The sequence below is a fragment of the Leptopilina boulardi genome, unplaced genomic scaffold (assembly GCF_019393585.1).
Source record: "Leptopilina boulardi isolate dan_hultmark-lab unplaced genomic scaffold, ZJU_Lbou_2.1 LbouV2_51, whole genome shotgun sequence".
Lineage (NCBI taxonomy): Eukaryota > Metazoa > Arthropoda > Insecta > Hymenoptera > Figitidae > Leptopilina > Leptopilina boulardi.
In genome coordinates this window covers 542,908-568,873 of record NW_026137996.1, presented here as the reverse complement: position 1 = coordinate 568,873, position 25,966 = coordinate 542,908, and the positions used below count along the sequence as shown (strand labels likewise).

General features: G+C 27.0%; 1 protein-coding gene and 1 long non-coding RNA gene across 2 annotated transcripts; one reads left to right on the top strand and one right to left on the bottom strand.

Annotated features, from left to right (window-relative positions):
• Nucleotides 1-7,749: 7,749 nt before the first annotated feature.
• Nucleotides 7,750-14,382, bottom strand: LOC127289956 (uncharacterized). The gene is made up of 3 exons (XR_007844237.1): nucleotides 14,254-14,382; nucleotides 11,977-12,256; nucleotides 7,750-7,946 (listed from the first exon to the last, which is right to left on the bottom strand). It is a non-coding gene; the product is annotated as an uncharacterized LOC127289956 (long non-coding RNA).
• Nucleotides 7,755-25,437, top strand: LOC127289948 (calcium-dependent secretion activator). Its single transcript, XM_051318281.1, has 15 exons — nucleotides 7,755-7,888; nucleotides 13,924-14,552; nucleotides 14,834-15,001; nucleotides 15,465-15,956; nucleotides 16,416-16,822; nucleotides 16,887-17,351; nucleotides 17,689-18,048; nucleotides 18,134-18,373; nucleotides 18,447-18,741; nucleotides 19,231-19,387; nucleotides 19,462-19,913; nucleotides 20,052-20,210; nucleotides 20,315-20,431; nucleotides 20,534-20,772; nucleotides 20,867-25,437. Exons 2-15 carry the CDS (start codon nucleotides 14,061-14,063, stop codon nucleotides 21,069-21,071), a joined length of 4,248 nt encoding a protein of 1,415 aa, XP_051174238.1. The 5' UTR covers nucleotides 7,755-7,888; nucleotides 13,924-14,060; the 3' UTR covers nucleotides 21,072-25,437.
• Nucleotides 25,438-25,966: the final 529 nt, after the last annotated feature.

The following is a 25,966-nucleotide window of genomic DNA, read 5'->3' as shown; positions in this document are numbered from 1 at the left end:
AAAGGTATAAAAGATTATTTATTTTCTTAATTAAATTTCTTACAATGTTATGTAATTATATTTATAAATTGAATATATTAATCTATTGAAGTTTAATTTTTTGGAAAAAAAAATTCTTGATGCAAGTTTAACTTATTAGTCGTCTCTTATTCCAGGCTCCGGTTTCATATTACCAAGACTAAGGGATTGATTTTTCCACAGTTGGCACAGAGCCAGAATTCCTGGTAAATGCTGATTCTTTGACATCGCATTGCCCTCGGGCTAGGTCACGAATATTTTCGAAATTTTAGAGAGATTTTGAAAGGCCCATCAGTCTGGAAAAGTATAGAATATATATATATATATAGATTGAGGAATATCCTTGAAAACTTCAAAATTTCCGTACACGTCATATTCGATGATTCATAAGCAATAATGATTTTACATATATTTATCAATTGAAGGTTATTTCAAAAAGAAATATTTTTTTATCATAAATATAAATTAACAGTTAATTTAAATAAATCTCAAGTAAATAAGTTTATTGAAGTTTTGAAAATAAGTTGAACAAAGTTTTTTCTCGAGTCTTTGACCGTTTGGAGAATAATTTGTTAGTCTATATCATTAATTTTTCGTTTTTTTTTTCTTTCAGTAGCCTACATGAAATAATTTTGGGAAATAAATGAAAAATTATTATCGAGTTTTTTTTTGAAAATAAAAAGGAAAAAATCAATGCTCTCTCTCAAACACACGAGAGGGAAATGAAACATGCATCCGCCCTCGAGGAAGAAAATTAAAATGCATCGTTCTATTTTAAATCAAGAACAAACTTCATTAAGAGGGAGAAAATAACGGAAGAAAAATTGGAATGTCAATAAATGGATTACATTCTCTATATAGATTGCAGGTATTTTTCAGGCAATTTTATTTTTCTTTTTCGATTAATGAAAATCAATACTAACAAAACGTATAAAAAACAAAAGAGAAAAAAGCAAATTCAGATATACTTAATTTTCAAGGATCGATTAAATACTGAAAAAAATATTTTTTTTATTTTTCTCCTTTTGTTGGAAATGTCGAATCCAATTGTGTGGGTGATATGGATGATAAGGGTGGATAAAAGCTATCTCGTTGCTTTGGTAACGTCGTTTCTGGAATTTTTGAAGGGTATATATATATATAGGAAAGAGAGATCTTTGGAAAAACATTTTAATATGAGAGGTCAATGTGTTTAGAAATTGAGGATTCGGTGACCGTAATTTTTAAATATGTTGTTCATTCTTGATATCGATGTTTATATATATATATATATAAATTTATATCAAAATTGTATCTTAAAACCTGCGTGTGCAGAACGGTCAGCTGCTATAACAGCAGCCGCGCACCCGATCGATGGCCCACTGCCACTATGTGCAGGTACATTCTCGTCCTTCTGCTTACTCAACAATATATATATATATATATATATATATATATTATTGTATATACGATATCTTTCCTTCATTCCCCTTCTACATTTTTTCCACCCTCTTATTTCAACCCTATTTCTCTTTCTTTCTCTTGCTTGTGCAGGAGAAACCACAGTGACGGATTATTTCTGGGCACCAGGTCAAGAATCCTTAATAATATTCGAAAAATTTGAAAAATTCTTTATTACTCCGTATTTGATGAAAATACGAATAATTCCTTTATTACACGATTTTAAATCACAGAATGACAATTTTTTTTTTTCGACATATAAGAATGTAGTCGAAAAATTTCAGATCGAATTTTTTATATAGCATAGATTATTAAATTTAAATTTTTATATAACAGAATTTTAAAATAATAGAATATTTAAATTATTTGTTTGTTTATTTATTTAATAAATAATTAATTACATTAAGTCAAAGTTTTTCTAATAAATAATTTTAAATAAAAACAATTTTTTTTAAGTTTTCAAATTGCAGAAAGTTTTGTAATTTTACTTATCAGCATAATAATCTTGTTTACATAATTTATAAAGATTGTTTTTCCTCTTTTTTTTATGAGGAAACAACGATAATAACGAGTTCTTTTTCTTCGCATAAATATACGTAAGACGTGTGAAGATTTTTAAATCAATTATACACTCGTGAATAAGTGAAAAATGAAGCTTTTAGTACTTCTCTCAGTTTTTCTCATTTGTGTCACTTTTTCGGAACAAGTTGCAACATTCAGTAAGTAATAATTAAATTTATTTAATAAATAAAATAAATTTTTAAATTTATTAATAATAATAAATTTTTTGACACTATCATTTAAGATGATTATTAATTTTCAAGTAGGTAACAATATTAAAATAAATTAAATTATAACTGCGTTAGTTTTAAGTTAAAATGTATTTGTAGGCTAAGATTGTATGGTTGGGAGTCTCGAACCCTGTATAAAGCAGGGAGAGTAAATAAAGATAATAAATTAAATTATAACTAAATAAAAATTCTGCATATATTTAATTTTTTTTTTGAAATTTAAAAATGTAATTTAGTTTTGTTAATAAAAACATTTTCTTTTTATTTTAGTAAATTGTCCATCTGGATTGCCCAGGGAGCGTGAAAAATATGTGAATCAATGTATAGAAGTTACTTGTTTGCCTGCTCATACTGTGGATACTGTGGGGTGAGTCTCAAATAAATTAATTTTGAAATATAAACGTAAATGACATTGTGAATTAAATTTAAATTAATTTAAAATATAATCCTAAAAAAATTAATGTTATAGAAAAATAATTTGCAATAGTTATAACGATAATTTTTCAATTTCTTTTCATTGAATAAAGAGAAATTATTAGATAAATAAATTAATTTTTAACATTATTAATTATTAAATAAATTGTTCATTAAAAATCAAAGGAAATTATTTATCATTTTATTATTAATCATTTAATATGACAATTAAAAAGTTTAAATACATTTTAAAACATTATTTATAGTTGAAATGAACCACAGATTCCAATTTCAAACTAAATATTAAAGTTTCTTGAATTCAATTTTATAGTAATTATAATTACTCAGATAGGACAAAAGTTTTGCATCAAACTTTCGTGCTATCTTGCTAAATAGTAATAATTATAATTAGTTAAATAAAGTAATAATTAAATATATAATCTTTTTGTTCATTGTATATTAATACGTTAAAAATAATTTTAATAATAACAAATAAAATGAAATATTTATTAATTAATATTAATGATAAATATTTTATTATTATTAAATTGTAGCAAATAGCATATAATTTTCTAAAAATGTTTTTTGACAATAGAAGACTGTTTTAATAAATGTGAAAAGTTAAAATCCTCTGACTAATTATATTGTACTTTCAGATGTCCAGTGGATGATTGTGTACAAGTAGTTGGCGTCATAAAAGGAGATCCCAAAAAGGAATATCCCGACTGTTGTGACAGAACTTTATGTACGGGATTGCCACCAAAAAATTAAAATTTTTATAATTAATAAAATGTTTATATTATAAAAATATTATTTCAATTTTTAAAAATAAAATATTGATCGAAAATTATTATTATTATTTTTCATTGTTTGGCAAATCATTTTTTTTTTTTTTTTTTTTTTTTTTTTTTTTAATACGTTAGAATATGAAAAGAATATATTTCACAAAAATGTTAAAATAATGATTAACATGAAATATTTCAGAAATAAAAGTTATCAAATGTTTTTTTATATCCCTCCAAAAGTCTGCCTTTAGATGGCCTATTTTTTCATATTTTCCCCTCATTCGAGAAATGGATCGAAAGAAGGGATGACACATATAAAAACCTAGGGTAGAAAAACGATTTCGAAGTAAACCGATTATGACGCTGATTTATATCAGATATGGAATTATTTTTCCATTTTAGATGAAAATTGTAAGCTTTTTTTTGGGGGTCAAATGCCATTTGAAAAAATCGACAATAAAAACCTGAATAATTACCGATTAGAGATTAAAAACACGACATTGTAATTATATATAAATATAAATACAATATGACGATTATATTTAGTATATATTTTTCTTTTTATCTCTATTTAATTTTAATTACTTAGGCAATTAATTTTTATAGTATTGAATTAATATTAATATAACATATTTTTTTTTAACTGATATAGAACCAAAAAATTATTGAACTTTTTTTTAAAAGTATAATACAATAAATAAAATTAAATATAATTTAGTCAATAATAACAATAATAATGTCAATATATTGTTGGAAAGTAAACTATATGAAAATAGAGATCGCCGTGTATAAAATAAAATAAATATTGAAACAAAGAACTTATTTGATTTGCTTTTCATAGATAACAAAAATTACATGTCAATCAACAAAGACTGTATATTAATAAGTAAAATAATAAAGATAGTTAAATTAGATTAAAACAAATAAATAAATGCTTATAGAATCATTTATTTCTATTTGTATTTTACAATTTATTAATTATGTCTATATTATTGTCTTTTTAAATAAAAAAAAAATTATTATATTATTTATTTAAATGAGACTTTTGAGTTCATTTTAATTTTTACATTTGAAAATGTGAATAAAAAGTTAAAATCTCTTACTATAAAATAAAACTTCATTAGATTTAAATAGATATTCAAATATCTTAATCGTTATCATATTTTGTCAAAAATTTATTCTTTTGTTATATTTTTTAAATATCACGTATATAGTGTCATTTCAAAAAATTAATCACAAATCGGTCCACCACAGCATTCTGGATATGGTTTTTTAGAATCTCCCTCTTTGTATCCTTTTGGATTTTCACAAGTATATGTTCCACATCTAGAAATTTTAGAATTCCAAATTAAATAAAATTTTTTTTTTATATATCAGTCTATGTTCAAAAAAAAAACAAACAAACAAACAAAAAAAAAACAAAGTAATGGATTATAAATTTTTAATAAATAAATTATAAATGTCTTAAACATATACATTTAAAAAAAATTTAATTTATACAAACATCGTTAATTTAATATAAAGTTTATCTTAAAAAATACACTTATAAAGGACTTACCCTTTTCCAAATGAACTTCCATCTTCTTTACAGGACATTACTCCACAAGCATGTTCATCTTGACTTTTTAACGCAGGATGTCCTTCTTTGCAGGATTCATCTAAAAATAATTAATGTTTTTAAAAAAAAATTTCATTCTAATTAAATATCTCTTCTTAGAAATAATGGTTTCTTATATTTACTATATTAATAATAAATATCAACAAAAAAATTGAATAATTATAAAATTATTATTAATTGATTAAAAATAATATAATTATTATTGTTATTATTAACTAACTAAATAATATAACCAAAATAAAAAATTAAGTGTAATGAATTTATTTTTTTTTAAATTAAAATAAAAATTTAATAAAAGTATTCTCACCAAATTTCCACAATTGATGGGAATAAACTATACAGAGGAGAAATATAAAGAAAGAGACGAAGAATTTCATGTTTACGTTTTCGAGGATTATACAAAACTAAATGAAAAGTAGACAAATTTCCCGTTAATATACTTCTGAGCCTCGTTTATTTTGTATTCTTTATGTGAAAAAAATCATTTAATTATATTTGTCTTACCGGTTATTCAAGTTTGTAAAAAAGATCTAATTTATTGGATTTTTCAAGGCAGACAACTTTGTAGTAAAAGCTGTCGTTTACAGTATATCTATATATTGACAATGACAAAAATATATATAGTTATACTACTTTATTGTTTAAAAAAAGGCTTAAAATAGATTTTTCTGTAAATATAATGAAAGTATTAAAAAAAAAGAGAGAATAATCTATTCTCTTTATTTGAGCATATGACTTTTGCGAATACAATAAATTTACACTTCCAAGTGTATTTGTGTGTTAACTAAAACATTAAACTTATGATGTAAGGCAATAAAAAAAAATTGTTTAAAAGGATTTTTCTAACAATTTTTTTTTTTTTTTCGAAAAGAAAAAGTACATTAGTTTTACTGAAATATGATTAATGGGGAAAAAAGCGAAATTTTATACATGATTTTTAAAATATCCTTTTCAGTATATATGTAGGTTTTTAATTACAGTTGTAACATTTTGAAAAAAAAAAAAAAAAAAAAAATTGAAAGAGAAAAAATATCGAGTAATGAAAACGTGAATTTTTCATTCACACAGTCAAGGATATAACAGTTTCAAAAAGCTTTTCAAAAATTGTCATGAGTTTCTTTTTTTTTCTAGAATTTTTATTTTAATCGTATTTTTTTAAATTTTATTCATTTTATGAAAAAAGAAGAATTCAAAGAAAAATGATTCAAAAAATTTAAAAATTAAATTATAATAATATTATAAACCAATTAAAAATTGTTTTTTTTAACTAAGTTTTAGAAACTTGTTTTGGGGTTTTTTTTTTCATTCAATATAGAAATATTTCACAAAAGATCTGATTATTTTAATGAAAATTTGATTTTCTGAATTTAAGAATATTAATAAAAAAACGGGGGGGAGCAAATATTCAAATAATTAATTTGGTTAATAATTTTTAAAAATTAAATTTTAAAACTTATTTTATCAAATATAAAATTTTAAATTGTTTGATATTAGTAATGGTATAATTATTATATTTTTTTGTTTTCAGTTAAGAAAATTTTAATAGACGAAATATTGTAAAATTTTCATATCATTTGTATATGTATATAGAATGAAATTTTATTCTTGCAGAATAGTTTGAAATTCGTTTAATTTTCATAGCAGTAGTAAATGTCATTTTTAATCAGACTTATACTAAAGTCTTGTAAATTTAGTATCATGTAATAAAAACAGGTTGCTCTCAGACAAAACTTTTTTTTTTTTTTTGTTCTTTTATCAGTAGTAAAAGACAGTTTTAGTCAGACGACGGATATTAAATTCTTGTATAACTCTAAACAAAAAGTGGGCTTAGACAAAAACTTTCTTGAATTCTTATAAATTTAAAATCAGTAGTAAAAGTCCGACTTAGACAATTTGAATTATTGTAAAATACAGTTGTAAAAGCAACAGCTTTGGAGTGAGTTATATTGTCAAATTGAAAATTGTATTTTAGTGAATAGATTTTTATAGAATTATTTTTGTTAATTATTATCTGAAATGCGAGTTTTTGCTATGAAAAAATATTTTTTGTAAAAAGTTCTTTTTTTTTTGCAATGTGGAAAAAATCTTTTCGATCATGGAATTTTCTATATTACATAGAATAAATGATCAACCCTGAATGAATAGACGTCAGCAAGATTTTCCTTGGAGTCCTGATAGTAAATGTCATTTTCCTTGGAGGACAAATCCACCCCTGCGATGGAGGAATATACATATATATATATATATATATATTATATACAGGTAGAGTTTTCTCCCACCAAGTATAGTATAGAATTCTGCACTTCCACCCTCCTCCCTATATGTCTGGCCCTCATCGTCTTTTTCCCACCCTCGATATGAACTAACAGCAGCAGCAGCAGCAGCATAGTCCACCAGTGAGCCAGTCGAGCTACAACAAGCCCGCGGATTAACCGAGGCTCGTCACACACACACACACTATCTTTTTTGCAACTATATTTCTTCTTCTTCTATTTCCGCGCTCTTTAATAAACGCGCCCTTTCCTTTCATATTCATCCCTCTCACAATTTTTTCAACCCTCTGCGCCGGCCGTGTATTTGTAGTTCAGTCGTTAACCACCCGCCTCTTATTCTCGTTCATATCCACCGCCAGGTCAAATATTACACACACACACAAATACTTTATATACTCCAGGTGAATACCGGAAGGGCGGTTCGTGTTATTGTTGATTTCATTTACTTTTTTCAAAAATTCGAAACTAGTTCCAAAAAAAAAAAAAAACAGTGGATCATGAGCTGCCGGATACTACTCTTTTCAACGAATTGTCATCAAGACTGAGGAGGTCAGTGTTTTCTTATCCTTGTGCTGTGTTATTTGAAAATATCTCCCCCCACTCCTACCTGAAACAAAAAAAAAAGTGTGTGATTATTACAAAAAAGTTTGTAAATTATTTATTTGTTTATCATATAATTTTGTGTGCATTTATATACCACACCCAGGCGGAGAAAACATGTGCGGATAGTATAGCTAGGGCAATGGCGAGGCTTCAAACTCTCGTGATCAATAAACGTGCTACGAGAGAAGAATTCCACACGAAGCGGTTGTGACGATCTCAATTTAATTCATTTATTTTAAATTTACATTTGAAAAATAAAAAACCAAATTTATTTCAACCAAAAAAAAGAGAGAGAGAGAAAAAAAATCTATTTCAAATATTAACAAATTCTCCTTTTTTTTCTAAAAGAGGGGGGAAGACTCCATTTTTCTTTGAATTTTCCGTTTATACTCAACGCGGTTATCATTACTAAGCGCATAGCCTTCGGCGAATTTTCCAGCTATAAGAATAAAATCAAAGACCCACTTTCTACAAAAAAAAAAAAAATTTCATTTTTCACAAAAAGAAATTAAATTTTTAAATTATTATTTAATAATTGAAAATTAAATAAACATTATTAATTAATAATTGGAAAATTTTAACATTTCCGGAAAATTAATTTCCAAATTAAATCCATTGTAGAGTAAATTACATAATTCTGGTAATTAATTCTTTTGTGTGTGTGTGTGATATACATTATTTATCACTTGGAAAATTTTTTTTATATATTAAATTGTGAATTATAAAAATTATTTTTTTTTTTTATTTAAGAAAGAAGTCTAAGAAAGAAATACGTAAAAAAATTTAATTTTTAAAAAATCACTTACATTCTAAAAATCAGTTCAATTTATTTAATTTATTATTAATTAATAGCAAAAATTGTCGAGCGCCAAACAAATTTAATTAATATTTCACTTATACAATTATTTATAAAATAATTATAGAGGAATATCAGAATTTTCATACATTATTAAATTTTATTTCATACGATAAAGTTTTTTTTTCAAAATTCAAAAAATTATCAAATAATGAATTAAATAAGAAAGTAGTTTTGTAATAATGTACTTGCATAATAAATTCACTAAATATTCAATAAAGTATGGATTTTCTTTTATATAACAAATAAAAATACGTATATCAATATTTTCAATCTAGAACAATAATATTCATCAAAATATCATTAGAAAGGGGGAAAAAAAAAATTTCATCAACCACAAATTAATTCCCCGGTGTATATAAGTGCGTGAATAGAATTACAAATTTTTAAGTAATTAATTTTTAGAATTAAAAATATTAAAAAGTATAAAATAAAAAAAAATAATTATTTTATACACGGAAATAAAATATAAACGTAGAAACGTTTATTTGAACCATTATTAAATAAATATTTACTTTCGAAATAAAATATTTACTTAATTGACTTATATAAAGTCATCTATACAAAGAATAGAAAAAAAAATTTTTTTTTTTTTTCTTCTTGTTTATGCTTCATTTAAAATTGAATGCCTTTTTCTATGGAGAGAATATTAAATAAATGAGCAATTAAAAAGTTTTTCAGATATATTTTTAATTTTAGGACTTTAAAAATCTATTTTTATGAGCAATTTATTTTCTTTTGTTATATAAAACAACGCGAATGAAGGGTCAATCAACTCCTTCATCGATTAAAGTAAATTCTGTATAGTAATCTGTCGATCTTTACATATATCGCGTCTATTGCGCTGAGAATAGAGTCGCGCTTTTCAAATAAAAGTATAGATTGAATAGTTGATGGGGGGAAAAAAAGGGGGAAAGAAAAAAAAGGTCGCCATTCAATTTTATCTTCGATTATTTGTAACATAGTTAAATAAAATCATTTTCAAGGTTCGTTGTATATGTAAAAACGAATAATTTCAATTCATCATTTGCTTTGCTACTTTATATTATAAATATATATATATATTTTCCAATCTTTTCAGTCACTATATATAATAATCATTTATCAGAAGAATGAGACATTTACTCGTTTCATTTTATTGACCGACCTTTTTCCAAATGGCTCATTTGAAATCGATTTAATTGTTTTTTTTTTTTTTTTTTTTTTCTTTAAAAGGATAATAAACATTTTATTTTATTTTTAAAATTATTCTGCTATATGAAAATTATAGACGAACTTTATTTAATATGCTATAGAACTTAATTTAAAATTATAAAGAAATTAAATAAAATTAAATAATTAATTTTTATTAAAAATTTTTGAAAAAGGACAAATTTAATTCAAGGATAAAGGAAAATGGGCTAATTTGACGAGTCCTTGTGGACATTAAAATTAATTATATATCGTTAAGTAGATTTGATAATAATAATGAAGTGGAAACACATTACGAAAGTGTGAATTAATTCTTATATAGGAACCATGCGGGTATTGCATAATTGCAAAATCAAGTACATATTTTGCAATGTCAGTTAATTTAATTTACAAAAGATTCATGTTACGCTTGATATTAAATAATAGCAATAATTTCAATTCTTTTGATTTATGTTCTTTAGGTATATATTATTAATTTTCAAAATTAATTATTTGTGTAAATTATTATTTATAAATTAAATATTTTTTTTTTTTGTTTTTTAAAATTATTTCTTATCAAATTTATATTATTAAAGCTAAAAACACAAATAAAAAAAAAATTACTAAATTAATGATAAAAATAGATATTGTTTTGTGAGTTTATATAAATTATTATATCTTTCAGTAGAAAAAACTGTCATTTGTCAGACACAAAGTTGGAAAAATATTCAACCTGTGAACGTTTAAAATTATCACTAATTTATTCTGTCAGGTGAAACATTAATAGACTCTCTCACGAGTGTCCTTTCCTTGATATTTTTAAATTTAATAAGCTCTCCAGAAAAAAAAACATCACGGAACGATATTAGAAATAAAAATAAATGAAAAATAATCTAAAATTCATTTTTGCAAAAAAAAAGTGTAAAAACTTATGTAAATTATTTTTTTTTTCTCTCGTCATTTGAAAGAAAAGTCCTAAATATTTATTTGTAGATTTAAAAGTAAAGAGACTCGTTCCAAAGAAAATACAAGATCTGAGAATATAACATCTGTAAAAGTCAAAGAAACTTTGAAAAATAGAATGTTGAAAATACAAGGGGTGAAATATAAATTGAGGGTAGGTTGGAGAAAAAAAAAAAAAAAAAAAAAACCTTTACTTAAATTGAAGGGGAAAATTGAGTTGGGGTTTGATGAGTAAGAATATTTCCCCGTTAAAACTTATGACAATTATCAAATAAATATTTATTTGAATCAATTAATTTTTATTTATTTTTTAAAAGATTGAAAACAATAATTTTTTCCTAAAATAAATTTTAAATAAATAATAAACAAAATGTGAAGCAATAAAAAGGTTATTTATTTTTAATTATTTAATTTTTTTTATGGAATAAAATGTTGTTTTATAGGAAAAAAAAATATTTTGAAATTGATTTTCAAAAATGATATTCATAGTTTTAATTAAAATCAAATATGTGGCTCAACGCAAAATTCAAAGTTGAACTATATATATATATAGAGTTGATCTTTAGACATTATTTTGTGGTTCAACTTTGGATTTTGCGTTGGCTTGCTCTTTGATTTTAATTATATACATATTCTTTTGAGTATATGTTTGAAAATTAATTTTCGATATTTATTTCATTCGTTATATAAAATAATTTTCTCCCACACAAAAGAAATATTTTATGATATTTAAATTTTATGTAGGTGGAAAATATTTTATTTATATTTTCAAAATAGTTAAAAATAAATTTATTAAACAAAAATAAATCACGCTACATTTAATAATAATAATAATAATAATAATAAATACATCTAAACGATTACATTTGATAATAAATAAAAATTTTTAATTATTTTCAAGATTTATAACGTTATCAAATGATTTTTCTCCCTAGCAATAAAGTGGTTTTTTTTTCGATAATTGTGAAAATAATAGGGAAGCATATGGGTTTCAAGTGGATATATAGTATATTTTTATATTATATATGGTGTATGTGTCAGATACCTTTTTTTCCCCTGAAATAGCAAGTGGGCCCTGGGGGAGCAAGAAGGACACAACCCAGTGATAATCGATATATTTGCACTGTGACGGCCACGCACGTCTTTCCTTTTATTCGTTCAGTTAGTTTCCTACACGCAGGAACGTTTCACGTGGAAAAATGTTGTAAATGCGGGTGATAGAAATTTATTTTTATTCTTTTTCACGAGTCAAACGTTGATAGTAGTCACGTGTGTTCCTCAATCGTGTTACTCCAAACTTTTTTTTTTTTTTGATTAGTAAATATCTGCAAAAAAAAAGGTATGAGAATTATATTATTTCGTTTTACAATATTAAAAGTATTTTCGAAATTAAAATTATTAAAATAACTATTTTTAAATTTCATAGAAAAAAAATAGAACATTCGGAAACATTAAATTTATCACAAATATAATTTTAGTCATTGAATAAAATTCCTTTTTTTTTTTCTTATCAAATTGTAAACATTTTTGTTTCACCAATTAAGACCAGATGTCTATTTAAATTTACGTAAAACTATGTAAATGAAGGAAGATAAATTGCTAAATTGATGTAAAAGTTTCTACATGTTCTACTTTCTGTTAAATATATATAGATATAATTTTACAATTTAAAAAAAAGTAGGGCAATTTTTTTTTACAAAAAAAAAAAAAAAAACGGAAAAGAAAAATTAGACAACTTTACTGTTACAATTAAGGTGGATCTTAATGGAAGTGCAGAGTTTGCATATCGTATTTAACTATATGTATATAGCGACAATAGGAATTACTGTCAAGTGGGATAATTTGGACTTTGTATTAATTCTAAGTCGACTAACTCACTTAAGAATAATTTATGTACAACAAAGGATTATTTACCTTCACAATATTTGCTAAATTAATAAATATAAATTATTTTTAAGTATTTAATTATAAATAATTAATTCGAAAACAATTAATGTAAGTAGAACATTTTAAAAAGAATTAAAAATATAGAAACTATATTTTATATTAAAAAATATATATATATATATCAGAGATAAATGAATTAATTAACTAAGTAAATAAAATTTAAATTATTTTTCATGTGAATTGACACTTGACATGAAATGTGTGATGAAATACGTAAACTTCATTTCTGAGCCTTCCGTTGATAGTCACATCTAGAGTTTCCGTTTGATTCCAATTTCCTGAATGTGATACAACTGAAATTGACAGCTTTTTTTCACACATGAAATAAAAATAATTTTCCCTTTTTTTCGAACATAAATTCAATTAATGTTTTTAATTTCAATTTTCTAATTTTACTATTTTTAAATAGTATTTTTTACTAATTAAAAATTAAATTAAATGATTTAATTAATTTAATAGCATTAATTAATTATATATATAAAGAAAATATACACTTAAATGAAATGAAAGGGATTTGGAAATAAAAAACAAAAAAAAAAACGGATAAATATTGTTCTTTGGTCATTGAAAATTTTCTTATATCAGTTAATCAGATAAAATATAAAATTTCAACTCAGTAAATTGATCATATTTAGCTGTTCACAGGTCAGGAGAAATTCAACATTGATTTTCCTAATTTAGCACTGGATACTAAACTTTGAACGTCACAGGCGTTTATCTCCGATAACTGTTGTGTCGTTTTACTTGATTTATTTTCTACGTCTAACAACACAATTTCAATGCAATATAGAACATTATTATATTGATATCTGATTATTATATTAATTAGAAACATAATTTTTTTTGTCAATTATTCATTTTTCTATATAATAAACAGAAATGAATGATAATTATTTTGTTTTAATCAAAAAGTAAAATTATTACAATAAAATAGGACTCAATTTGAAAAAAAATTTAATTAATTTTGAAAAAAAAATGAAACTAATAAAAAAATGAAAATGATAAAAAATTAAAAATGATAAATTAAGAAAATGTTGAATTTCAGAGAAAGGAGGAAATTCGGAAAAAAAAGGGACTTGAATCAGCACGGTGATTCCGTGAGCACGTGGAGACGGCAGGTCCGAGTAAAAGAAAAGCCGGTCCTCCAAGGTTGAGGCCGGCGTTGGCATCAACAGCTAGACTATGATAGATCCAAGCTCCTCGGAAGAGGAGAGTGAGGAGGACCAAAGCCTTCACCACGGGGGTGGCGGCGGGGGCCGTGGCGGAAGTGGTAGCTCACACGGTTCCCGCCACCATACTGGTAGTAGAGGCATGGGCCCAAGTTCCGGGCTAGCCGGAAGTGTTGGTTCGGCTAGCTCGGGACTCACAGCATCACCTGGTGGCTCAAGTCTTGGTGGTGGTGGTGGTGGCGGCGGCGGTGGTAGTGGTGGTGGTGGTGGTAGCCATGGAGGATCATCTGCTTCTCATGGAAGATCCACTGGTCAAACATCATCACAAATTCAACAAGAAGCCGTTGCCGCTGGATTGGATGTACCAAATTTATCCAGCGCTCGAAGTTCCCTCTCACCTTCCATGAGTGCTGCTCAGGATGCTGCTAATTATGTGAAATCCGCCCAAAGACCCACCAGCCCATCGCCGTCGGTCGCTAGTGAAAAGACTGAGGCCGAATTACTGGTAATTATCAACTTTTTTTTCCCTATAAACAAAATTATTAATTTATTATTATAATTATTCAATTAATATTAATTAAATTTCAATTTTTATATAAAGTTTTTTTTTTTTGAATTTAAATTAAAAAAAAAATTTCCAAACTAGGGATAAAAGTGGAGGTTTTATAAGAATGTAAAGAAAAAAAAAATCATTAGAAGACCGACCGTGGTCTTAGAATAGAAAATCCTTAATATGAATACCCAAGTGGAGACAAGTTCTTTTCTAATTTGGTTATTATGCCTTAGGACAAGCAGGAGAGAGAGGAAGAGGAGAGAAAAACACGAATACAACTTTACGTGTTCATTTCGAGATGTGTTGCTTATCCATTCAATGCCAAACAACCCACAGACATGACACGAAGACAAATGAAGATAACGAAACAGCAATTGGAGACTCTGTGTTCCCGCTTCCAGGTAATTAGTTCTCCAGATTTCATCAGAATTTTTCATATATGAAAAAAAAAAAATTCTATTTAATTATAGAATTTTTAAAAAATTGATTTTTTTTTTGCAAAAATATAATTTGTTTTCGATATTTTAGTTTGAATGAAGAATTATTTATTCATACTATTTACTGTTAGGAAGTCTTTGATCGGTCTTGATAACTGTCGGTTATATTTAGAATATCATTGGTCTCAGAAACCCTCTAAGGGAAAGTTGCAATTTTCCGAAGCCTCACGATATCGTCTTATAAAAGTGTTCCGTGTATCTAACCTTCGCCTTGGAACCGTAGATTCTAAATTTGCTATATCTTTTTGTATATATAGTTATTGATTTAAAATAAAAGATCTGAGATTAATCTCGTTCGTGACGTTTAAATTCTCTATATTCTTAAAAAAAAAAAAAAAAAAATGATAATAAATTTTTGTATTTTTAGGCTTTTTTGAAAGGCGAAACACAAATAATTGCAGACGAAGCCTTCCACAATGCCATTCAAAATTATTACGATGTATTCTTAAAATCAGAGAGGGTGGTCAGAATGGTACAAAGCGGTGCATGCTCACAACACGACTTCCGCGAGGTATTCAAGAACAATATCGAGAAACGTGTTCGCAGCCTCCCGGAAATCGACGGTTTGAGCAAAGAGACTGTTCTTACGTCCTGGTTGGCCAAATTTGATTGTATATTTAAAGGCACCGGTGACGAGGACACCAAGAGGCCTTCCAGGATGCAACAGCAGTCCTTAAATTCAGAACTGATATTGTCGAAGGAACAGCTGTACGACATGTTTCAGCAAATCCTTGGCGTTAAAAAGTTCGAGCATCAGCTTCTGTTCAACGCCCTCTTGTTGGACTCAGCCGACGAACAGGCTGCTGCCATCCGGAGGGAGCTGGACGGTCGCATTCAACGAGTCAACGAAATGGAGAAGGTACACTATTTTTTTTTATTATTCCTCTTTCAAGCTACACAGCATTTGCTAAAAAAAAAAGGGGGGAATAGAGGAAATTTTGTTTGAAAAAGGGGAAAAATAGGGTAAAATGTAAATGTAAATGTCATTTTCAAAGTTTTTTTTTTTAATTTAATTTGCATACATCTGATAAATAAACGCTTTTTATTTTTTAAACTTATTTTAAAATTAATTTTCCACAAAATGAAAATTACTTCTAATCTAATTTTTTTCTATGAAAAATTGAAGTACTTTTTTTATTTTATCAAACTGAAAACCGTCTTGTAAAATATAAAAAACTTGATTGTATATTCAAATTTGAATTTTTATTAAATAAACCATTATTTGAGTTTCAACATAAAATAGGGGAAATGAGTAATTTTTTAAAAATAGGGGACCTGCTTTTTTTTTGGTCTAATGTTTTGTTAATTAAAATTTCAGAACCGAAAGCTCATGCCAAGGTTTCTCCTGAAAGAAATGGAGTCGCTCTACATTGAGGAACTAAAGTCGTCTATCAACCTGCTAATGGCCAATTTGGAGTCATTGCCAGTCTCCAAGGGTTCGATAGACAGCAAATACGGGCTGCAGAAGCTGAAGCGCTACAACCATCGGCGTGAGCGCTCCCGCCCCCGCAGTCAGAGTTCACTCGTTAAATTGGAGGGCGACTCCGCTGATTCCGACCCCCAACTCACAAAAATGGATGTGGGCTTGACTTTTCAATTGGAAGTTATTGTTATGGAAGTCAAGGGCCTTAAAAGTCTCGCGCAAAATCGAATTGTTTATTGTACAATGGAAGTGGAAGGCGGCGAAAAACTGCAGACTGATCAAGCCGAAGCCTCAAAGCCTATGTAAGTCTTTTTTTTCTCATTTTTTTAAAAACGAAATTAAAACCAAAAAAAAAATTTTTTACAGGTGGGACACTCAGGGAGATTTTTCCACAACTCATCCATTGCCAATAGTGAAGGTTCGACTTTATACGGAAAATCCAGGAATGTTGGCACTTGAAGATAAAGAATTGGGAAAAGTAATTTTAAAACCAACGCCAATGTCAAGTAAAAATCCAGAATGGCATCGTATGACCGTCCCAAGAAATTGTCCGGATCAGGATTTAAGGATAAAGATTGCCTGTCGCATGGACAAGCCGTTGAACATGAAGCATTGTGGACACCTTTACGCCCTGGGCAAATCCGTGTGGAAAAAGTGGAAGAATCGGTACTATGTACTGGTCCAAGTCTCGCAGTACACGTTTGCGATGTGCTCGTATAAAGAGAAAAAAAGCGAGCCGTCGGAAATGATGCAGCTGGATGGCTACACAGTGGACTATATCGAAGCCGTTTCTGCTAATCTTATGGCTGGCATGGATTTACAGGGTGGAAGGTGTGTCTTCTCGTTCCAAACGATTTGTCACGATAAAAAATTCTTTATTAAATCAACTACTAACTGGTATTTTTCAAAAGAAAAGAAATTCAATTTATTATATATATATATATATTTATTCACATAGAAGCTTTTTTTTCTGCATTTATTATATTTGCTTCCATAATGGCGTCAATTTTATTATTTATTTATAGTGCTAGATATAAATTTTTTGTTTCTAGATTGTTGGTAATAAAATAGTAGTTTTTTTGATGCTTGTGGAAGGAGTATACCAGTTAATGGTTGCGAATGATGTAGATATAGAGTAGATGGCAAAAAAAGGTTAACTTTAAAACAGGTACTTCTTCAACGCTGTACGTGAAGGTGACAATATTGTTTTTGCATCGGAGGATGAGAGCGAGTGTCATTTGTGGGTGATGGCAATGTACAGGGCAACTGGCCAGTCTCATAAACCAACACCGCCGGTAACAATAGCTGATAAAAATTCGACAATCAGCAAAATTCAAGGTGACGCTGATAGGGCGAGAAAACATGGAATGGAAGATTTTATCAGTGCTGATCCATGCAAATTTGATCACGCGAATCTTTTCAATTTTCTTCAAAGTTTAACATTGGATTATCGACTGAATGATCCTTATTGTTGTTTGGGTTGGTTCTCACCTGGACAAGTTTTTGTGCTTGATGAATATTGTGCAAGGTATTATTTGTTTTCTAATTGAATTTTAGAACAAAATTTAAAAAAAAAAAATAATAATAATACTTACGTAATTTTTGCAATATAGATACGGTGTTCGTGGATGTTTTCGACATTTGTGTTATCTCAGTGATCTTTTGGATAGAGCGGAACGTGGAATTATGATTGATCCAACTTTGATTCATTATAGTTTTGCATTTTGTGCGAGTCATGTTGTTGGTAATAGACCCGATGGTGCTGGATCTGTGACACATGAAGAGAAGGATAAATTTCAGGAAATTAAGGAACGACTTCGACAACTTTTAGAAAAACAAATAACAAACTTTAGGTTAGTGACAGAAATTTTTTTTTTTATTTAGAAAAATTTATAAATATTTTATAAATTTTTTATTTGGTTTTAGGTATAGTTTTCCATTTGGAAGACCTGAGGGAGCATTGAAAGCTTCATTGTCTTTACTTGAACGAGTTTTGATGAAAGATATTGTGACACCAGTACCACAGGAAGAGGTCAGAGGAATGATAAAATCATGTTTAGAGACTGCAGCTCATGTGAATTATGAGCGATTATCATCGGAGGCAAAAATTGAGGAGGACTTTAATGGTGAAGTACAGCCTAGTAAAAAACTTGAGGATCTAATTCGTCTAGCTGAGATTTGTGTCGACTTGTTGCAGCAAAACGAAGAACATTATTCGGAGGTATTAGTTAGGTTTTTAGAACTGAGTGTTCATTGTCCGGGGTTCTCGAGAGAGAGGACAGCATGCAAATTAATACGGACATGGTAAGGGTCCGCCACCTCCTCAGAAGACTATCAGCTTTTTCACTTTTACTTTTGTCATTAGTAACTAGTTTAAAAAAAAGTTCATTAGATCTTCATTCAATTTAAAAAAAAAAAAACTTTCACTTAACTAAAATTAATTAATTTTAATCTAAGAGCTAAAATTCTGTATTAAAATTGAGAATTTCGAAGATTTTTTCATTTAGAACTTGTTTTTTTGTTTTGATATCATGACAAAAGTTTTCTTAGATAAAAAGAGCATTAGAAATCATAGAGTCTTCTGGGTACTCGAGGACTCCGTGGCCAGGGTGGCGTTCCTACCACCTTGAGTCATAAATAAATATTTGCCCGCCGTATATGTTTCTCGTCCAATATTTTCACGTTTCGCTCCTACTACACCGCACCACAGGCGTTCGCCTGGTTTAGCGACCTCCTGGTGGAACACGCCGAGATCTTCTGGTCCCTCTTCGCCAAGGACATGAACAAGGTACTCAGCGAGCAACCACCCGACACGTGGGATAGTTTCCCTCTCTTTCAAATTTTAAACGACTATTTAAGAACCGATGGTAAGTGAATTGAAAAGAAAATAGTTTTTCATTTTTGTTTGTTACTAATTTTTTTTTTTTTTTTAATTTCACAGATAATTTGAAGAATGGGAAATTTCATCAACATCTTCGAGATACTTTCGCGCCATTGGTGGTACGTTATGTGGATCTTATGGAAACATCAATTGCCCAATCAATTCATAAGGGTTTCGAGAAGGAAAGATGGGAAATTAAGGGTAATGGTTGTGCAACATCAGAGGATCTTTTTTGGAAATTAGATGCATTACAATCGTTTATCGGTGGTTTACATTGGCCTGATCAAGAATTTCGTAGTCATTTGGAACAAAGATTAAAATTAATGGCCAGTGATATGATTGAATCATGTATACAGAGGACAGATACTGCATTTATGCAATGGCTCAAAAAAGGAGTAACATTTATATCAACCGATTATATAATTCCGTCTGAGATGTGTGCCATGGTGAACGTCATTCTTGATGCGAAGAATCAAAGTTTTAAATTGTGCGCTGTCGATGGTGTTGATGTTGTGAGTCCTTGATTTTTTTTTTTTTTAAACAGTTACAAAAGAAAAAATCAATATTGTGAATATAATTTTTGTTATTTTGTATATTATTATATCATGTTGTTGATTCGATTTAATTCACGTCGGATATGTCATTTTTAGCATCAGTGTCATGGTAAAATCGATGACCTCATTGAAAGAACATCGGCTGCAATGTCCCAAGGAATTATTAATAAATTGGTTACCGTCCTGGAAACCACGTTATCCAAATTGTCACGATATGATGAGGGATCCTTTATTGGATCTATTCTTAGTTTTACGGTGAGTGGAAAATGCGTTTGTTTTTCTATTTCTTTTATTTAATCAATTTTTAACTAAAGAAATTTTAATCTAATTAAAATGTTGAAAAAAAATATATGTTGCAGAAAGTGTCAGGAAGCGGAAAGGAAATGGGCCAAGCTTATGTAAATTTCGCGAGAAACTGCGTGGACCAAATTCGTGGTAAGGTTATCGACGAGTTGTGGATTATGACCTTTTTTGAGGTGAGATTTTAAAATTATTATATTATTATTATTTGATTAATATAAATAAAAATTTTATAATTACAATTTTTTGTAAATAATTATATATTTGTAATTTTTTAGCAATGGTATACTGCCCAAATAGAGATGCTTTGTACCTGGCTTTCCGAGAGATTGGATCACAGTTTACATTTGTACCAATGCACTTGTCTCGCTCATATCGTGAAAAAGATTTATTCGGACTTTGAACTACAGGCGATTGCAGAGAACAAACTTAACTCGAAGACATATCAAACGATATCTCAGAGAATGCAGACAGAGGAAGCAACTTGTGCCTTAACCATGAGCGCTCAGAATGAAGAGTTAGTTGATCAATTTGTTTTTCTCTTCAAAAAAAAAAAAAAAAAAAAAAAAAAATTGTGAACTCAAAATTAAAATTTTATTTTAAATTTTCAGAGGGCTTTCGGAAAATGGCAATGACGACGATGTGGAGAGGCCGAAAACGAAAGTAACAATCGTCGAGACAATGACGGGAGATGATGGAAATTTTGCCAATATCAGCAATGTAACATCGAATGTTGTTGGAAAAGTTGGTAATATGTTTGGCAGGGGCATCGGTGGCCTTTCTACGAAATTTGGCGGAGCCACCAGCTGGTTCTAATTATTTTGTAGTCTCCTAACTCTAAGCTATATTTGCCTAGAATGTTCCTTCATTCACTCATTCACTACTATTACTACTACTACTATTACTAATAATAATTATTATTAAAAAATAAAATTTTCGCCAAAAAAGGGACACCATAAAGAATTCAATTCAAAGAACAAAATTTTTATTGAATCAGAATAATATTATTATATTGATTCAAAGTGTGTCCTAAAAGAAAATATTTTTATTTTTATCAAGTTATATCGAAGAGCAATTGCTAATTAAATATACATTTGAAAGTATTTTCTGTCTTTAAAAAAGAATTTTGATTCTAACTAAATTTTTTTTTTGACTTTCAAAGTCTATATCTTTACTATCGGCCACAACGCTCTTATCACGATGCCAATAACGATAGAAATACAATATATAGTTGGAAAAACTAAGGTAGCAGAAAGCAATAAGATAGATGACAAAAAAAAATTGAGATAGTAATAAAAAAAAAAATAAGATAGTAACAAAAAATAGAAGAAGGAATCGAGAGAGTTATGAAAGAATGTGATGTCATTTTAAATGAAAAACGACGTGTAACGTAGCAAAACACGTCTCACCTGAAATTTTGTATATACGATATGCACCGTAAAAAATGAAGGACCGATATATGAGAGTATAAGTAAGAAAATAGAGAGAAAAAAAGTATGTATATACACACATACATATATATATTAAAAGTGTAACGTGTATTTATCATGTATTGACAATTACTGTCTGTACACACCTGGTACACCGTTAATATATCTAATTAGAGAAATTGTCGCAAAATTAAAAATTTCCCATTTAGCATATATATGCGCATTATATATGCTGGTAATTCGAGTCCGCGACAGAATCTAATATCCGTAATTTAAACAATGTATAAGACGTCAAAGGTAAAAAATGCCTCGTTATTATTTTAGCTACTTTCAGATTTTAGTGCAATAATTTGTTTTTTTTTTTTCAATTTTATTTAATAATACTGGACTGTAAAATAACATTCAATCGATGGTCCAGTTAAAAGATCTTTAATCGATACTATCGAAAGGAATATTCTTCAAATTAGACAATTTTTCTTATATTTTTATTGTAAATAATAAATAATATACTATTTTCATTTTAACTATAAAAAATTTATTATTTCTATTTAATATTTCTCTGCTTTAAATGATTTATTTATACAAATATTATAATTTTACAATTATTATTATTATTAATTTGTAATTTTATAAAATTGATAACAAATTTTTTTTTAAAGATTAAAGATGTTTTAAAAATTGTAAAGAAAAAATGTTCTAAAATGAAGAGTATTTAACATTTAGAGTAATAGCGTCAACACGTGTCGAATGAAGACTTTAAAATGGAAAATTGTCGGTGCCTTTGAATAAAATAACAATTAACTTGAAGAGAAATTAAATTTTACTAATTTTAGTTTACATTTTAAATAATTTCATTTAAATTCACTATAAAATTTAAATTAGAAAATAAAGTTTCCATTAAATTAGATTATATTATAATCTAAAAGTTACTGCATATTAATTTACTGTATGATAAAATTTACTGTAAATTAAAGTTAAAAGTTTACAGTAAAATTAAAATTTATTATAAATTAGAATTTACTAAAAAAAAAAAAAAAATTAGAATTTATTCTATAAAAAAATTTACACAAGTTAAAGTTTACTGTAAATTAATTACATTAAATCAAAAATTTGTTAAATTAAAAAAAATTGTTAATTTATAACTGTAAAATTAAATTTATCATAATAAATTAGAATTTACTTTTAATCAAAATTCACACTGTATTTTTTCGATTTTACGGTCTTGTACACACATTCGGACGAGCTGAATCGTTCTTATTCGTGATATTTGAAAAAAAAACAACTAAAAGACAGAAGTGTTATATAGATTTATATCGCGAAGAATAAGATTATTTATGAACGGTCAGATACATGTGTATTTTCCAAATTTAAAGTGAATGTACGTTAGTTTGTGTTTGATCTAGCCGAAAAGTAGATAGGATGTATATGTACTTTAAAACAATTCAAATGAAAGGAGTAAATGATAATTTAAAATTGTTATCTCAATTTTTTCTATACCACAATTTACTGAAATAGTTATAATAATACGCAATTCTTCTTTATCACCATTAACAAAATATTAGAATTAATTTTATAAAATTATTGATGTAATAGTTACAAAATTAATTTTATTTATAACAAATGACGATATATATAGTTAAGTGATTGACAACAATGTGATTTTATAAATAAATAAAAAGTCTTTAATATGCTAAAATTTATAAAAACAAATCTGATCAAATGCTTCTAAAATATTAATTCAAAGACATCGAAATAGATTTTTGAAAACGAAACTATATTTAAATATGAGAATATTGTTTACTCCTTTCATTTGATTGAAAATTTGTCATCTAAAGTATATATTGTATATTCACTTTCAATTGACAAATATCAACTTCTTTTGAAAAAAACAAAAAAAAAAAAACAAAAAAAAACATTGTTGCCTGTGCTATACAAAAGTGAAAAACAATCTAATCTATTTCGTTCTGTTGAAACTATACAATATCTATTAGAAAAAAAAAGTTAAAATTTACTCTCCACTTGTACAGAATTTAGCAGAAACGAGGCGAGGGCGAGGATAAATTTTATATGATATAAATTGCACGCTCGATTTTGCTAAGACGTACTTTGTGGCATTTCTTTTGCTCGCTCTTTCTTCTTTTAATAAAGAAAAAAAAAAGAAAAAAAATGCCTTTTGTAATCATGTTGTGCTACGGCGTCCGGAACGTTGAAGACACTGAATTTTGCTACCTTTGACGAATATGTACATATAATATATGCTTCTATTTACGAAGTACGACGGACATATATCGAATTAGCTTAACAAATTTTTTTAATAGACAAAAAAAATTAAGTATTAAAGTAATTAAAAATAATATTTCTAGGATAATTTATAATATTCTCATTATAAGAGAATATTGTTTGTTTTTAATTGACTAATTTTATTATTATCATCATTCATTCAAAGGAAGATCAAATTTTGTCGTATTTCGTAATTTGCACTTATAAAAGAAAAAGTTCAACAACAAAAATCCAGTGTCGTGCTTCTTTTCTTCATTTTTTTTTTTTTTTTTTGCTGAATACATATAATTTTTGTTTTTTGCCTCAACGTTCAAGTAAGCGTAGCAGTGATTAAATGTGGATCAAGACTCACAATTAATGAGTCTGTGAAAAAGGTTGTTATAAAAGACACTCAAAAAGAGGTGGTTTCCTATCCTCGATATATTTTTGTCACCTCGAAATAATCAGAGAATAATTAAAAAAAAAAAAAAAAATTGGTCATTAGCGCCTATAACGCCTAAGTACTGTATATTGATGTGCGAAATAAAACAAAAAAAGAATTTCTTTTTAGCGCAAGGCGAAATGAAAATGTGAGTTAAGCGAGTGTGAGAAACTATATAAATGATATGAAAAAAAAAAAACGATAAATGCGAAAGTTCAAGTACTATTTATAGGTATTTAACTGCTATAAAAAAAGGCAACAAAAAAAGCTAAATTATTGTACCGTACCTATAACGATGCTGGTAAATTTAGAAAAATGTTATGATTATCGTTATTACTATATTCTTACTATGGGTAACAAAAACTCTCTTATAATCTACAATTTAGATTAGACTAAATAGGGCGACTAATGCAATAATACTATTTTTCTGCTCCGAATGTACAACATTTTTCTGCACTAAAAACGAATTAACAATACCTAAAAACGATTTATTCTTCTTCTTATTATATGATTACGTTTATTAATGATTTAATATTCGATATTTAAAAAAAAAAAAAAAAAAAAAATGCCCGACTTTTTACTCTAGACATTGTTCTAGCAGAATTTTCTTCTCTTTCAAATGTTGTTCTCTCGTTAATAAAAATCTGTCAAAAAAAAAAATGACTCAAAAATTCAGCATATTTTATTTCCTATTCTCAATATAGACATATATAAATAAATTGATGTGTAAAGCATTATGAAATCACTCGAGAATGTCTGTTATTGTTGTCACAAGAGAGACTTGTTGTATAATAATAACAATTATCTATATCAAGAAAGTAATGCATAAGCATCACTCATTTTTAGTAAAAAAAAAAAAAAAAAAAAAACAAAAAACAATTAACAAACAAACAATATCCGCTATAGAAAATATGCAGGTTTATAGAAAAAAAACCAAGATTTAAACGCGAATGTCTGACATGTCCTAATTAACCATTTTCATGACATTAGTTGATTATTGTGCAAAACTGAAAGTGATAATTTTGTGTTAATAAATTATGTAAAAACGTCATTTATCTTACAATTTTTTCCCCGGAATCGTGCTTTTTTATTATTGTGTGAAAGAAGTGAGTGAATGCAAAATCATTCATATTTAATTAATTTTTAAAATCATAATTGCATTATTTTTAAGAAAATGTAAAGAATTTATAACTTCAATGTTTTAATTTTCTATATTTTTTTCTTAAATACTTTGTATTATACGTATATAATAGAAATATTTAAAAATTATACAATCTATCGTAGTTTTAGGTAAACAATTAAAAAATCCAGAACTAATTCAAAGAACATAAAATATTTTGTATTAAAAAACTTGTTCCACTAACCTCTAAAATTCAACTTTTTGTTTATTGATTTATAGTATAATTTTTTCACAAGTTGGAAACAAATTTTCCTTTGCTGACATAATTAGTTATTTCCCACAAATTGAATTTATATTCACATGAGTAATAAAACAGTCGTTGTCATTAAATAAATTAATAAATTTGTAATATTTTCAATTTTGTTTGAAAGTTTTGACGGTTTTGACGTCTGGCGGTTTA

Bases quoted from the DNA above. Each gene is read 5' to 3' on its own strand.
- LOC127289948 (XM_051318281.1), top strand. From the start codon at position 14,061: ATGATAGATCCAAGCTCCTCGGAAGAGGAGAGTGAGGAGGACCAAAGC. The intron at 18,742-19,230 runs GTATTAGTTAGG...ACCGCACCACAG, and splicing joins ACGAAGAACATTATTCGGAG to GCGTTCGCCTGGTTTAGCGA. The intron at 19,388-19,461 runs GTAAGTGAATTG...TTAATTTCACAG, and splicing joins CGACTATTTAAGAACCGATG to ATAATTTGAAGAATGGGAAA.